The sequence below is a fragment of the Dendrobates tinctorius genome, unplaced genomic scaffold (genome assembly GCF_039654945.1).
Source record: "Dendrobates tinctorius isolate UK_male_01 unplaced genomic scaffold, ASM3965494v1 ptg000167l, whole genome shotgun sequence".
Classification (NCBI taxonomy): Eukaryota; Metazoa; Chordata; class Amphibia; order Anura; family Dendrobatidae; genus Dendrobates; species Dendrobates tinctorius.
This window is the reverse complement of record NW_027361834.1, coordinates 2,645,074-2,658,917: the sequence shown is the minus strand read 5'-3', so window position 1 is coordinate 2,658,917 and position 13,844 is coordinate 2,645,074. Positions and strand designations below refer to the sequence as shown.

General features: G+C 46.5%; 1 protein-coding gene across 5 annotated transcripts in view; it reads right to left on the bottom strand.

Annotated features, from left to right (window-relative positions):
- OXNAD1 (oxidoreductase NAD binding domain containing 1) overlaps positions 1–13,844 on the bottom strand; it is a 119,131-nt gene that overhangs the window by 69,485 nt on the left and 35,802 nt on the right. For all 5 annotated transcript variants that reach the window (XM_073550725.1, XM_073550726.1, XM_073550729.1 and 2 more), the window contains one exon: positions 3,909–4,015. In XM_073550725.1, coding sequence (XP_073406826.1) covers positions 3,909–4,015 — 107 coding nt within the window. The remainder of the gene's footprint in view (positions 1–3,908; positions 4,016–13,844) is intronic.

Genomic DNA, 13,844 nt, shown 5'->3' with positions numbered 1-13,844 from the left:
AAGCGCCGACCACCGGGCGGCGCTCATAGCAATGTGCCTGCAACAACCATAGAGGTCTCTATGAGACCTCTGGTTGTCAAGGCAACGCATCGCCGACCCCCGATCACGTCACAGGGGTCGGCCGGAAGTGGTAGTTAAATGCCCGCTGTCAGCGGGATTTAACTAGTTAATAGGCACGAGCGGATTGCGATTCCGCTCGCGCCTATTGCGGGCACATGTCAACTGTTTATAACAGCTGACATGTCGCAGCTTTGAGGTGGGCTCACCACCGGAGCCCACCTCAAAGCAGGGGACTCTGACCGCTGATGTACTATCCTGTCAGCAGTCAGAAAGGGGTTAAAAAAAAGCATGGGGACCCCTCTCTTCTTGATAACCAACCTTGCTGACACTAACAAGTGAGGGTTGCAGCCCCCAGCTGTAAGTTTTGGCTGGTTATCAAAAATAGGGGGGAGCCCAAGAAGGGTTTTTTCTTAATTTATTTACAGCACAGGAGGTCAATGAATACTCCCATTATCCGCTCCTGCTCTCACTGTTATTAGTGGCAGGAGGTGTCGGATGATGGGAGCGGTGGTCCCATCAGCTGATACCAGTGACCGGAGGTAAATTTCATACCTCCGACGATCCCAGGTGATCGCTCACGCATCTTTTGATAGTGTTGGAAACGTGGCTCTCTAACCAGCGGGGATGGTTTCACTGCCGATCAGCTGTCATGCATATGACAGCATGTCAAACACTGTATTGCTGGACCTCCCATTCAAGTGAATGGGGTTGGGTTTCGCTCTGCTGGATGACAGTCTGTATGGACGCATCATGCAGCCTGTTATCTAGATGTAGCGGAGCTGACTGTGAGGTCACATCCGGCTGTCCTTGACTTTTCTGCAGCACATACGCTGCAAGAAAAGTCAACCTCCATATTTGCAGCGTTTTATCATCATCCATTCAAATCAATGGGAGAAAAACGCTGAAAGAAGTGACATGCGCTATGTAAAAAAAAACACTGCAAATCACACAATCCTGATGACAAAAAAAACAATGTGTGCGCATGAGATTTCTGAAATCACATAGGCTTTGCTGGTGCTGTAAAAAGCAGCTGAAAATTAGCATAAAAAAGTAGCAAAAAATGCAGCAAAAACGCCCAGTGTGAACTTAACCTAATAAAGGTTTTATTCCGTGGAGCTGGATCCTTCTGCATACTAAAAACCACTCCACTGCAGTAATAGCTAGCGTGATTTGCTTTCATGGAAGCCTTTTATAATGTGTACGGATACAGTCTCACATTTTTACGCCCGTGTAAAACACACAGTTTTTCTCTGAATGGTCATCCGTTTTTGTGCTGTATCAGTTTTTCTCATCCATTTTTAAAAACTGAAGCAGGTATACATATCTAACAGTCAGTGGATAAATCCAAGACAATGACGTACAGAGTACATCTTGGTTTTTTCATCCACGTTTAACAGATCGCCATTGACTTTTAATGACTGAGGAGAATAGGTCATTGCTCAGAGTCATTCTTTTTGTTTAAAGTGTGTACAGATCAGTGAAACTTATAGGACAGCGCGTGATCTGTTAAAAAACAAAAAACAAAACCCTACACAGACGTACACAAGAGATGGGTAAATCCAGCCAAAGATTGAAGGTGTCTAGATATTCTCCACGCTCCTAAGCAGTCTATATGGGCATGTAGGTCATAGGAGGCTGAATAACATGACACCGTGATATTCGTGATCTGACATCTTATCACTGAGAAATACACATTGATCCTACTGACAGACTCAGATTCTCTATAGAACAAACTAAACGCTGATATTATGAAGGCATTATATTTTCCTGTCTGATTTTTAAATAGAAATATGCCACCTAGTCGTTGCTTTGTATATCACAAACATTCCAGAGTGAAATACAGCGCGCCCTAAATTACAATATTAATAATAATAATTATTTTATTTTTATAGTGCTGACATATTCCGCAGCACTTTACTTTTCCGAGGGGACTTGTACAGACGATAGACATTACAGCATAACAATAATCACATAGATCATAACAGATACCAAGAGGAATGAGGGCCCTGCTCGCAAGCTTACAATCTATGAGGAAAAAGGGGAGACAAGAAAGGTGGGTGGTAACAGTTGCCTTCATTGTTCGGACCAGCCATAATGTTAAGTGTGTAACAGTACAGATGCAGAGGGCTAATGGATGCATAAAGCATGTGGGAACTTGATGCAGGGAACCTGGTTATGGTAAAACTTTTGGCTGTGCCACACAGGGATAGATTAGGTTAATGTGTTGAGGCGGTAGGCCAGTCTGAATAAATGCGTGTTCAGGGCACGCTTAAAATTGTGGGGATTGGGGACTAATCGTATTGACCTGGGAAGTGCATTCCAAAGAATTGGCGCAGCACGTGTATAGTCTTGGAGACGGGAGTGGGAGGTTCTGATTATTGAGGATGCTAACCTCAGGTCATCAGCAGAACGGAGGGCGCGGGTAGGATATTATACTGAAACAAGGGAGGAGATGTAGGGTGGTGCTGAGCCATGGAGAGCTTTGTGGGTGAGGGTAATAAGTTTGTACTGAATTCTGGAGTGGATGGGTAGCCAGTGTAATGACAATGGCAATATTAAGATTATCCAACAACAAATCACTGAAAATCCTAACTGGTACACCCCGCTTGCAGATTATAATTTACACCACTGATTAAATTGTATGCAGCCTCCTAGATTTCTATGATATTTATAACGCTAGCTATAGCTTATGAGATTGATGGGATTTTAAGGACATAAATATGAGATCAACGGGAGTCTGACATCCAACACCCCCACGAACAGCTGAAAGACGCTCTGGTAGCAAGCAATGAATGGGGAAGAACACAGCAGGCACATTGCTTGGTGGCCGCTGCAGAGGATGCACTTTTCATCTGCTATTCAAGTGAGATAAAGCAATGTGCGGGGGCCGCCGTGTTCCTCGGCATATACTGCTTACCTCTGGATGATGCCACAGCAAATTTCAGCTGATCATAAGAAATGTATATTTCAGACCTTCTTTATAGCCAATTTGGAGCCTGTGTCGTACCGAGTCCATCATTTCTATAGAATAAACAGCGCAGCATGACAGAAACCCAATGGACGCCGTAACAGTAAACGGGTCTGCCTGGTACCATACATTTGTCAGCCAGAAAATAAAATTGGTTTTCATTAGAAACCTCTGGAAAGCTAGTGCTGCTCCCACAGCAGTGCAGAAGATCTCGCTTTCATGCCACCACATAAACAGTTCTTCTCCAGGTCAAGTTTTTGGTCTCTAAATGTAAAAAATTAGGACCCAATTGAATATTTGCATTTTTGTTTTTTTCTTTAATCACTTTTTCTTTCGTTTTGTGGTATTCACAAAGTCAGAAAAGGTATTTTGTTCCGTCTTTAATAGTCTATCTGGCGTATACAGAAACACTCTGGGGGAAGGAAGGGCATGTGTGTGACAGATTTTGCACCTCTTTTAAAAGTAAAAAATGAAAAAAAAAATGAAAAAAATGATAAGTCAGACAAAAATATATGAAAGCCCCAAACCAGTAGCACTAACTACTGTATCTATCTATATATTGCTCAAAAAAATAAAGGGAACACTATTCCATTTGCAAGAGGTTGTTTGTGTTCCCTTTATTTTTTGAGAATATATATTATATACATACATACATACACACAAAGAAACAGACCAACACATATGAAGGAGTTAATAAAAACACAAATGGATCTATGACTTAAAAAAAAAAAAAAAAAAGCAGAAAACAAAACAAAAAGAAAGAAAAACTCAGCATGCCCCAGTAATCCTGTATGGGATGAAACACCCCTTATACAAATGGCTCTGGATAGTGACAAGCACTGATTATAATGGCGTAAAGCAGATGACACAAGTAACTTACCACTGTCCCGCTTTAAAAGTAAATTCACTATTTTCCACAGCAAGCCGCACTCTCTTCACAGTGGAAGATTCATTCGTTATCCCACAAATTTTTGCAGGAGAAATAATCTGTAATAAAAAATAAAAAAAATTACTTCACTGCGAAAACCACTTAAAGGGAATCTGTCACCCTTTTTTTGCCCTATCAGCTGCCGGCATTGACATCAGGGGCTTATCTACAGCATTCTGTAATGCTGTAGATAAGCCCCTGATGTAACCTGAAAGATAAGAAAAACACGTTAGATTATACTCACCGAAGGGGGCAGTCCAGTCCGATGGCTGTCGCGGTCCGGTACAGCACCTCCCATCTTCATACGATACCGTCCTCTTCTTCCCTTCCTGTAGTGGCTCCGGCGCAGGAGCACTGCTCTGCCCTGTTGAAGGCAGAGCAGAATGCTGCAGTGCACAGGACCTCTCCCGATGCCTGCGCACTGCAGGACTCTGCTCTGCCCTCAACAGGGCAGAGCAGTGCGCCTGCGCCAGAGACACTACAGGAAGGGAAGAAGAGGACGGCATCGTATGAAGATGGGAGGCACCGGATCAGACCGCAACACCCATCGGACTGGACCACCCCCTCCGGTGAGTATAATCTAACGTGTTTTTCTTCTCTTTCAGGTTATATCGGGGGCTTATCTACAGCATTACAGAATGCTGTAGATAAGCCCCTGATGTCAATGCCAGCAGCTGATAGGGCAAAAAGGGGTGACAGATTCCCTTTAACTGGTTCTTTTTATTGGAAGATTTCATACAAAAGATGCACCTCTAGTCCAACTATGAATTTGATGAAATCTCCGGAGGATCTGTCACCAGGACTATACTTGTCACTACGATTGAAATACAAGACACGGTAATTACGTTGCATATTGCTACTAAGCTTATTGTAGTTTTGTAAAGCCACTATTTGCTGCAGCTCTTATAGTCCTCTCAAATGATGACGTAATAATAAGCTCTGTATACCCCAGCTCACACTAAGAATTGACAGCTTTCAGTGTGCACTGTGCATAGGCAGAAAGATGCCGATCAGTTCTGAGGGTGGGTTATACTAAGCTCATGAATATCAAGGATGACCCAGAATGAGATCAACCTTACAATGGTAGTCATAAGTTTTGAGATGGACACAAATTTGGGTTTTCACCAAAATTGCTCCTTCAATGTTTTTTATCCATCTTTTAGTCAGATATTTCTCTGGTTACTGAAGCACGATTATGAGAGTTTCATACATTTTTAAATGCTTATTGAAAAATACATTAAGTTTATGCAACGACTCAGTATTTACAGTATTAATTCTAATTTTTCAAGACTTCTGCAATGCACCCTGACATGCTGGATACCTGGGCCAAATCCGGCCTTAGGCCTGTTTCACACTTCCGTTTTTGTGTCCGCCAAACGGATCCGTTTCCGTTTTTTTGACGGAAACGGATGCTAACGGATCCGTTTTTTAAAACCCGGATCCGTTTTTTTTGACGGATCCGCGGTAACCGCTATGGGACAAAAACGGATCCTGCAAAAAAATTGGCGGATCCGTTGTTTAACGGAAACCAACGGATTTTGACGGATTTGAAAAAACGGAAGTGTGAAACAGGCCTTACACAACCAATCTTGTCTAATCGGTGCTTGGAGTCTATTTAACCCCTTAGTAACTGGGAAAAAATTTTGAAATCTGACCAGTGTCACTTTATGTGGTAATAACTCTGGAGCGCTTTAACAGATTTTATTGATTTTGAGACTGTTTTTTCGTGACACATTATACTTTATAACAATGGTAAATTGATGTCGATATTTTCTGCGTTTATTTATAAAAATAACAGAAATTTTAGAAAATTTTTTAAAAAATTTGCAATTTTCAAGACTTCTACAATGCGCCCTGACTACCGCTTCCATCATCCGACATTTGCTGCCACTTATAACAGCGAGAGCAGGAGCGACTGATGGGTGTATTCATCCCTGCTCTGTAAATAAATAATAAAAAAAAAATAAATCAGCACGGGTTCACCCATATTTTTGATAACCAGCCAGGCAAAACGCACAGCTGGGGGCTGCAACCCTAAGCTGTCAGCTTCAGAAAGGCTGGTTATCAAAAATAGAGGGATCCCCACACCGTTTTTTCTGTGACAGAGCAACAAACACCCGGTGTTCGGTGCGCTGAACCCAAACAGTAACAAGGACTTCCTGGTGAAGTGTTGGTTACGGACGCCAAACTTTACTGTTTGGGTTCGCCCATCTCTATAAATAACATTTCTCTTATGTCTACTTTACATCAGCACCATTTCTAAAATAGGGATTTTTGTGTACTCACCGTAAAATCCTTTTCTCCGAGCCAATCATTGGGGGACACAGAGACAGTAGTGTTATGCTGCTGGCCACTAGGAGGACACTAAGTAAACCAGAAAAAAAGTTAGCTCCTCCCCTGCAGTATACAATCTCTCGCTGGCTGAGATTTCTCCAGTTTGGTGAAAAAAGCAGTAGGAGCATAAACAGTCAATAATAACCATAACCAAGTCAAAGCCTAAGAATGCTACAGTGAGCCAATAGGTTAAACAGGGTGGGTGCTGTGTCTCCCAATGATTGGCTCGGAGAAAAGGATTTTACGGTGAGTACACAAAAATCCCTATTTCTCCTACACCTCACTGGGGGACACAGAGACATTGGGACGTCCTAAAGCAGTCCCTGGGTGGGGCGCATACATCTGCTAATACCCCATGTACCACTGAGTCAACAGTGAGGTACTGCCGATTGCAGGCTGCATCCGCAGGGGCCTGAGAATGAATTAGGCAATGTTTGTTAAGGTATGCAGGCTGGATCTAGTCGCAGCCTTGCAGACAGGCCTGAGAATGAAATTGGTAATATTTTGTAAAAAGTATGCAGACTAGACAAGTCGCAGCCTTGCAGACCTGTTCTGCCGAGGCCTGGTGCCGAATGGCCGAAGAGGCGCCCACTGACCAGGTAGAGTGCGCCTTAATCCCCAGAGGGACAGGCGCATTCCTGATACAGTAGAACTACTGAATCGCCAGGGGAATGCACCTGGCTAGTTTTGCTTTGACACAGCTAGACCCTTCCTATGCCCCTCTGGAAGCATGAACAGGGTATCTGACTTGTGGAAGGGAGCCGTCCGCGAGATGTACCGTCTCAGCCCCCTAACCACATCCAGGGAGTTGAGGCCGGGCCTTCTTAATGCGATGGACTGGCGCCGGACAAAAGGAAAGCCAAAACAATTTCCTCGTTGAGATGGCAAGAGGAGACGAAATTGGGCAGGAAGGACGGGGACGTCCTGAGAACTACCTTCTTCTGATGAAAAATTCAGGAATAGCGAATGGCAGGACAGAGCTGCCAATTCCAAAACTCGTCTGATTGACGTAATTGCCACTAGAAAAACCACCTTCCAAGAGAGGAAGGTCAGTGACACGTCCTGCGGCGGTTCGAAAGGAGCCTCCTTTAAGGCCCCGAGAACCATGTTAAGGTCCCAAGATTCCAATGGCCTTCTATAAGGAGGCGCCACATGGAAGAACTCTCTGAATGAACGTCTTGACCTGAAGATTGGTGGCAATTCTGCGTCGGAAAAGCACTGACATGGGCGAAATTTGGCCCTTGAGCGAGCCAAGCACGAGGCATGATTTTAAACTAGATTGAAGGAATTTCAATAAGGCCGGAATGGAAAAACACCAGAGGTGATCGACCATGATCCTTGCTCCATGAAAAGAAGGTTGTCCAGGTGCAGTGATAGATGCACAGGACACAGGCTTCCTAGCACTAATGATGGTGGAAATCACGTGGTGAGAGAACCCAGCCTGTGCTAAAATCCAGGATTCAAAGGCAACGCCGTCAAAGACAGGGCCCCGGAGTTCTGGTGGTAAACCGGGCCCTGCGAGTGTAGATCTATGCAATCTGGAAGTTGCCAGGGGACGTCGGCAACTAGTTGTATTAGTTTTGCATACCATGCTCGGCGCGGCCAATCTGGCGCGACAAGGATCACTGGTACTGCCTCTGCTCTTCTTAATGACCCTCGGAAGCAAGGGAAGAGGAGGGAAGATGTACAGGAGCCGGAACCGGTGCCATGGCAGAACTAGGGCGTCCACACCGATGGCGCATGGATCACGCGATCGGGAAATGAACCGAGGATCCTTGTTGCTTAGTCTTGAGGCCATGGGATCCACATCCGGAGTCCCTCAACGATGACAAATCTATTGAAAGACTTCCAGATGAAGAGACCACTTCCCCGAGGCAATGCCTTGGCGACAGAAAATCTGTCGGCCAATTTTCTACGCTCGGCCCAATGGAGGATGTGACTCGCTTCGTGCACGGCCACCCTGCTCCGGGTACCTCCCTGGCGGTTGATATACGCTACAGCCGTGGCGTTGTCGGATTAGAACTTGATGAGACCTGCAAGGAGACGGTGGAAACTCTGTAGAGCTAAACTGATCGCTTGCATCTCCAAAATGTTGATGGGAAGGCTGACTCTCGGGTTGACCAATGACCCTGTTCCGTGTGGCGACGAAAGACCGCTCCCCGGCTGAGGAGACTTGCGTCGGTGGTTACTACCAACCATCTTACTGGGAGAAAAGACCTCCCTTGATTCAGGGAGGACCTCAGTGTCCACCACCTGAGGGATTGCCTGACCCGCAGGGACAGAGGGATCCAACAGTCCAGGGAGAACGGGTACTTATCCTAAGCTAACAGCAACGCGTGTTGTAAGGGACAGAGGTAGAACTATGCAAATGGAACTGCTTCCATCGCTGACACCAACTTTCCTAGGACTCTCATGCCGAAACGAATAGAGTGAGAAAACCGTTGCGCTGCCTGTTGTAAGGCTTGGGTCTCTCCTGGAGGGAGAATGACCAACCCACGGGAAGTGTCCAAGATCATCCCTAAAAGGGAAATCTGCTGAGCCGGTTTTGGGAAAGACTTCAAAGTTTATCTTCCACCCCAGGCGAGAAAGTATTAAGTTACGTACCGGTAACAGTATTTTTCGGAAGCCCATGACAGCACCACGAGAGAGGGGATCCGCCCTATAGGAACAGGAAACCTACAGATACAAAAGGGCGGCACCTCTCCCACGCATCAGTTGGATTACAGAGCTTGAGAGGCTACCATGGTTAGTACACAACATATGATATATACAACCTATCTACCCTATTTAACCGAATTATTTCATACCATCTCCCACATATGGTGATTCTATGAACAATCTTCTAAAGGAGTGCACCCCTATACGTGAACAAGGGAGGGAACTAAGGGTGCTGTCATGGGCTTCCGAAAAATACCGTTACCGGTACGTAACTTAATACTTTATTCGGACTCCCATGACAGCACCACGAGAGAATTACAGAGATGTAAACTAACTTAGGGAGGGACTACAGCCTGCAGCACCCTTAGCCCGAAGGTGAGGTCTGAGGAGGCACCCATGTCTAACCGATAGTGGTAAAAAAAGGTGGAAGGAGATGACCAAGTGGCCGCCTTACATATTTGATCAATTGATACTCCAGATCTCTCCGCCCAGGATGATGCCATGGCCCGAGTGGAATGTGCCCTCAGGTTCTGTGGAGCCGGACCGCCACCTGCTGTGTAGGCAAGAGAGATAGCCTCCCTAATCCACCTTGCTAATGTGCGTTTTGATACTCTGTATCCTTTCCTGGAACCTTGGAAGGATAGGAATAATGCGTTCTCCTTCTTCCAAGGATCCGTGGCTGCTAAATATGTCAGTAAGCATCTTCTAATATCTAACGCCTGGAGTTTCTGCTCTTTAGGGTTGGTTGGGTTAGGGAGGAAGGAAGGCAGAACTATCTCCTGTGTCCTGTGGAATTGTGTTGCTACCTTGGGAAGGTATGCTGGATCTGGCCTTAGGATCACTCTATCCTGTAAGAACTCTGTGTAAGGAGGCAATCTGGAGAGTGCCTGTATGTCGCTCACCCTACGTGCGGATGTTATTGCTACCAGGAATGCTGTTTTAAGGGATATAATCTTTAGTGAGGCGGAATCTAAAGGTTCAAACGGACTTTCTGTCATGGCTGTAAGGACTAAGTTTAAGTCCCACGGTACGCATCTGTCTTTGTGTATAGGTCTCGATCTGGCCGCTGCTTTGATGAACCTTGCTACCCAATAATCTTTTGCAATATCAGCTGCAAACAGGGCCCCTAAGGCTGAAACTTGTACTTTTAGCGTGCTTGTGGAGAGACCCAATTCGAAACCTTTCTGGAGAAATTCCAGAATATGTTTCGTGGGAATTCCATCTCTGATGTCAAAGTGAAAGGTGGACAGGAAGCGTTTCCAGGTCCTAGCATAGATATTAGTGGTGGTTAATTTTCTGCTTCTTAGGAGGGTGTCAATTAAGTTCTTGGAGAACCCTCTATTTTTTAATAGTGACCTTTCAAATACCACGCCGTCAAATGAAGTCCCGCTACTTGTGGGTGGCTGACTGGCCCCTGGTAGAGGAGATCCGGAAGGTTCGGCAGTACCCAGGGATCGCCTACCGACATGGTCCTCAACCATGCGAACCAGGTCCTCCTGGGCCAAAAGGGGGCAATCAGTATGACTCTTGCCTGATCCTCTCTGATCTTCCTGACTACCAGAGGAAGAAGATTCAATGGTGGGAAGGCGTATGCCAGAGAAAAATCCCATCTTATCAGTAGGGCATCCACCGCCAGGGGATTTTCCCTGGGGTTCAGAGAGCAGAACAATCTTTCTTTTCTGTTTTTTCTGGTGGCAAAGAGGTCTACCTCTGGCTGGCCCCATCTGCGGACAATCTGGCGGTAAATATTTTTGTTCAAAGCCCATTCTCCTTGTCTTAGAGCCTTGCGGCTTAAAAAGTCTGCTCTTACATTGTCCTTTCCGCTGATGTGGAGCGCGGTCAAAGATAGACAATTTCTCTCTGCTATCTGGAGGAGCCGTTCTGTTATCTGCATCAGAGCGCTGGAGCGGGTTCCACCTTGGTGGTTGACATATGCTACCGCTACCTGGTTGTCCGAGTGTATCCTCACATGATGGCCCTGCAGGTAGATAATGAGTTTCTTGACTGCCCGCTCTATCGCCAATAGTTCTCTCTGGTTGGATGAGATTTCAGAATTAGAATCCCACTGGCCCTGTACCACTATGTCCCCCATATGGGCTCCCCAACCGAAGGAACTTGCGTCTGTGGTTATAATACGGGTTATCTGTGTTATCCAGGGCACCCCTGACGCTAGGTTCTCGCTCTCAAGCCACCATCTCAGTGATGCAACAGTTGAGGGGCTTAGACACATCCGACCCTGTAAGGAGCCTCCAAGGGCCCTGCTATTAATCAAGACGTCGTTTTGAAGGGTTCTGGTATGGAACTGTGCCCACCTTACTGCTGGGATGCATGAAGTTAGAGAACCTAACAGGGACATGCCCTGTCTGAGGGTCATAGATGGATTATCCATTGCCCGAAGAACCTGCTCCTGTATCTTTTGTATTTTATCTAGTGGTAGCAGGCACCGCTGAGTGTCTGAATTTAGTATCAACCCTAAAAATTTCTGTATTTTTAAGGGCTGGAGTCGGGATTTCTCGTAGTTTAAAATCCATCCCAGGTTTTCTAACCTGGATTTAGCTTTTTCTATCTGGGATTTACAATGACCCACCGATTTTCCTACAATCAAGAAATCGTCTAAATATTGAATGATTAAGACGTCCACCTCCCGTAAGTGAGCCATAACTTCGGCCACTAACTTTGTAAAAACCCTGGGTGCTGCTGAGAGACCAAAGGGAAGGGCTCTATACTGAAAATGACGTACTGTGCCCTCTACTGAAACTGCCACCCTCAGGAACTGCTGGAAGTCTGTATGGATAGGTACATGATAGTACGCGTCTTTCAAATCTATGACTGCCATAAAACAACCTTTAAACAATATTTTTATTGTTGTATTAATGGACTCCATTTTGAATTTATGATTAATCAAATACTCGTTAAGGGAACGAAGGTTTATAATCGTTCTGAATGTGTTATCAGGCTTCTGGATTAGAAACAGGGGAGAGTAAAACCCTCTTCCTCTTTCAGCCTCTGGAACCTCTACCAGAACATTTTTCTGACATAGGCAAAAGACTTCCGCTTCTAAAGCCGCTTGTTCGAGATGAGAAGATCTTAAGGGGGTCAGTTTAAAGGTGTCCTGCGGGATCTGGGTAAACTCCAACCTAAGCCCGGTGGATATTACCTTACGCGCCCAGTCACTATTCGTAATCTGTGACCATGCCGGGAAGAAGGATGACAGTCTACCCCCTACGGGAACCGCAAGTCATTGATTTGGTTTCTTTTGATCTCTCGACGAGCGTGTAAACATATAGCCCGTACCTCGTCTCCTTCTGTCTTCCCATCTGGGTCGATCTCTAACAGGCGAAGAGTTGCGCCTTCTCCCCTGGCCAAATCTCCTTCTACCAAATGGGCGACGGTAGGACGCTGATGAAAGGTTTGGGAACCTTTTCTTGTCGTCCCCCGCCTTTTCAAGCAGCTCGTCTAGGACAGTTCCAAACAAGAATTCGCCCTCACATGGAATCGCACAGAGCTTTGCTCTGGACTGGATGTCTCCCTGCCAGCACTTTAGCCACAGGGCTCTGCGAGCTGCGTTAGAGAGACCTGCTGCTCTGGCGGCCATTCTCACTGCATCCGCTGAGGCATCTGCTAGGAAGGCTGCTCCCTCTTGGATGGTCGGTAGGGCCCCAAGAATTGTCTGTCTTGATGTACCCTGTTTTAGTTGTGACTCCAACTGGTCCAACCAGACCATCATGGACCTGGCCGTGCACGTTGAAGCCACTGCTGGTCTTAAGGACCCGGCCGCCATCTCCCAGGTGTTTTTCAGGAAAGTATCAGCTTTCCTGTCTAAGGGATCTTTAAGGAATCCCATGTCCTCAAAGGGGAGCGAGGATTTTTTTGATGCCTTCGCAATGGCAGCGTCTAATTTGGGGGCTCTGTCCCAAGAACTTACTTCCGGATCGTCGAAGGGGTATCTCCTTTTGAGGGCTGGTGGTAGCGACCCTCTTTTGTCCGGTCTTTTCCACTCTCTGTGGATCAGATCCTGTATCTTTTGGTTTAACGGAAAGACTCTCCGCTTCCTCTGTTCCAGCCCACCGAACATGACATCCTGCATGGATAAATGGGGCTTAGGCTCCTCTACCTCCATTGTCCCTCTGACTGCTTTGACCAGCTTGTCTACCCGGTCAAGAGGCAGACAAAATCGCCCCGAGTCCTCTTCTCCTGAGGAGGACGAGGGAGATGAAGCCTGGGAGTCTCTGCTTTTTCTCCACTCTGCCGAGGAATCAGACTCAGCCGGGACCTCGCCCCTTAGACTTTGCGGCTGAGACAAGGACTTTAGGGTTTCCCTCACTTCTACCCTGACAATGTCTCTCAAACTCGCCGCTACTGCAGGCGACTCTTCTGCCACCGTCTGCTGAATACAGGGGGGGCACAATCTTTTGAGGCACGCGTCCGGTAATGGGCATGCACAAAGTGCGCATTCCCTATGCTTATTTTTATTTGTAGCTTTTTTTCCCTAGAAAAAGAAAAACACAGAAGGGGGGTCCCGTCACTGAGTGAACTTTCACGAAGATCACTTACCAGTGCCACAATCAAGTACCGGAGAACGAGGGGGATTTCTTTCGGTCGATGCTCCTGTCTGCCTGGAGGAGCTCTTACGAGTGGACTGGTCACTTCGTCCCGCATTACTGTCTCGGGACCCTTTCTTTTTCTGTTTGACCTGCCGAAGGTCATCCAGGGGCGGCAGTGATGTTTGCCGCTGCTGCCCTTGCTTCTGCCGCTGCTGCTCTCGATCGCTTTCCATTACCACTGCTGCACACTGCTGCATGTAGTAATGTGGCCAAGGCAAGGAACCCTGCCCGGGTCCCGCCTAAATACCCCCTCCTCCGGTCAGCAGTATCCATGCCGCGCCCCTCCCCCCCT